Here is a 453-nt window from a genome sequence, read left to right on the forward strand (position 1 = left end):
ACACCATGGGGGTAGGTCCGGGGCCCGTGCGTGTCCGGGGAGCGGGGGGGTCTCTGCGAAGGAGCGGGTCTCCCGATCCCCACCACTGGGGTCCCAAACCCCGCGGGGAGCCCCGGGGAGGTATCATGGGGTCCCCCCACGCGTGACAACCCACGAGAGACCCCCGATGTGAATCCTGGGGGGAAGGTCACTTTGGCTGCCAACCTTCCCGCATGAGCCCCCCATAGCTGTTTCTGCCCCCTCGGCCACCCAGGCCCTCATTAGCCAACCTAATTATCTCCTCACCTCCCTTATCACCCCTGCATGGTGGTGGTGGGGGGGTGATGTTCACTCTGACCCCTACTGACGGCAGTCCCCCACTCTGAAACCGGCGGCTTCCACCCAGTCCCGTCCCCCTTCCCCCCCCCACGCCCACCTGTATCCACCTGGGTGGGAGGGTCTGCGGATTGCCCT

The 453-nt window shown here is 66.4% G+C and overlaps 1 protein-coding gene across 1 annotated transcript in view; it reads left to right on the top strand.

Moving 5' to 3' along the window:
• Positions 1-5: 5 nt before the first annotated feature.
• The window catches only part of LOC102376674 (sodium/potassium-transporting ATPase subunit alpha-3), a gene marked incomplete at its 3' end in the record, with an annotated part of 10677 nt that continues 10229 nt past the window's right edge, over positions 6-453 (top strand). Inside the window, exon 1 of the mRNA XM_006038857.2 lies at positions 6-11. Within this exon, the coding sequence (XP_006038919.2) occupies positions 6-11 (6 nt within the window). The remainder of the gene's footprint in view (positions 12-453) is intronic.

The sequence above is a fragment of the Alligator sinensis genome, unplaced genomic scaffold (assembly GCF_000455745.1).
Source record: "Alligator sinensis unplaced genomic scaffold, ASM45574v1 scaffold1575_2, whole genome shotgun sequence".
Taxonomy (NCBI): Eukaryota; Metazoa; Chordata; order Crocodylia; family Alligatoridae; genus Alligator; species Alligator sinensis.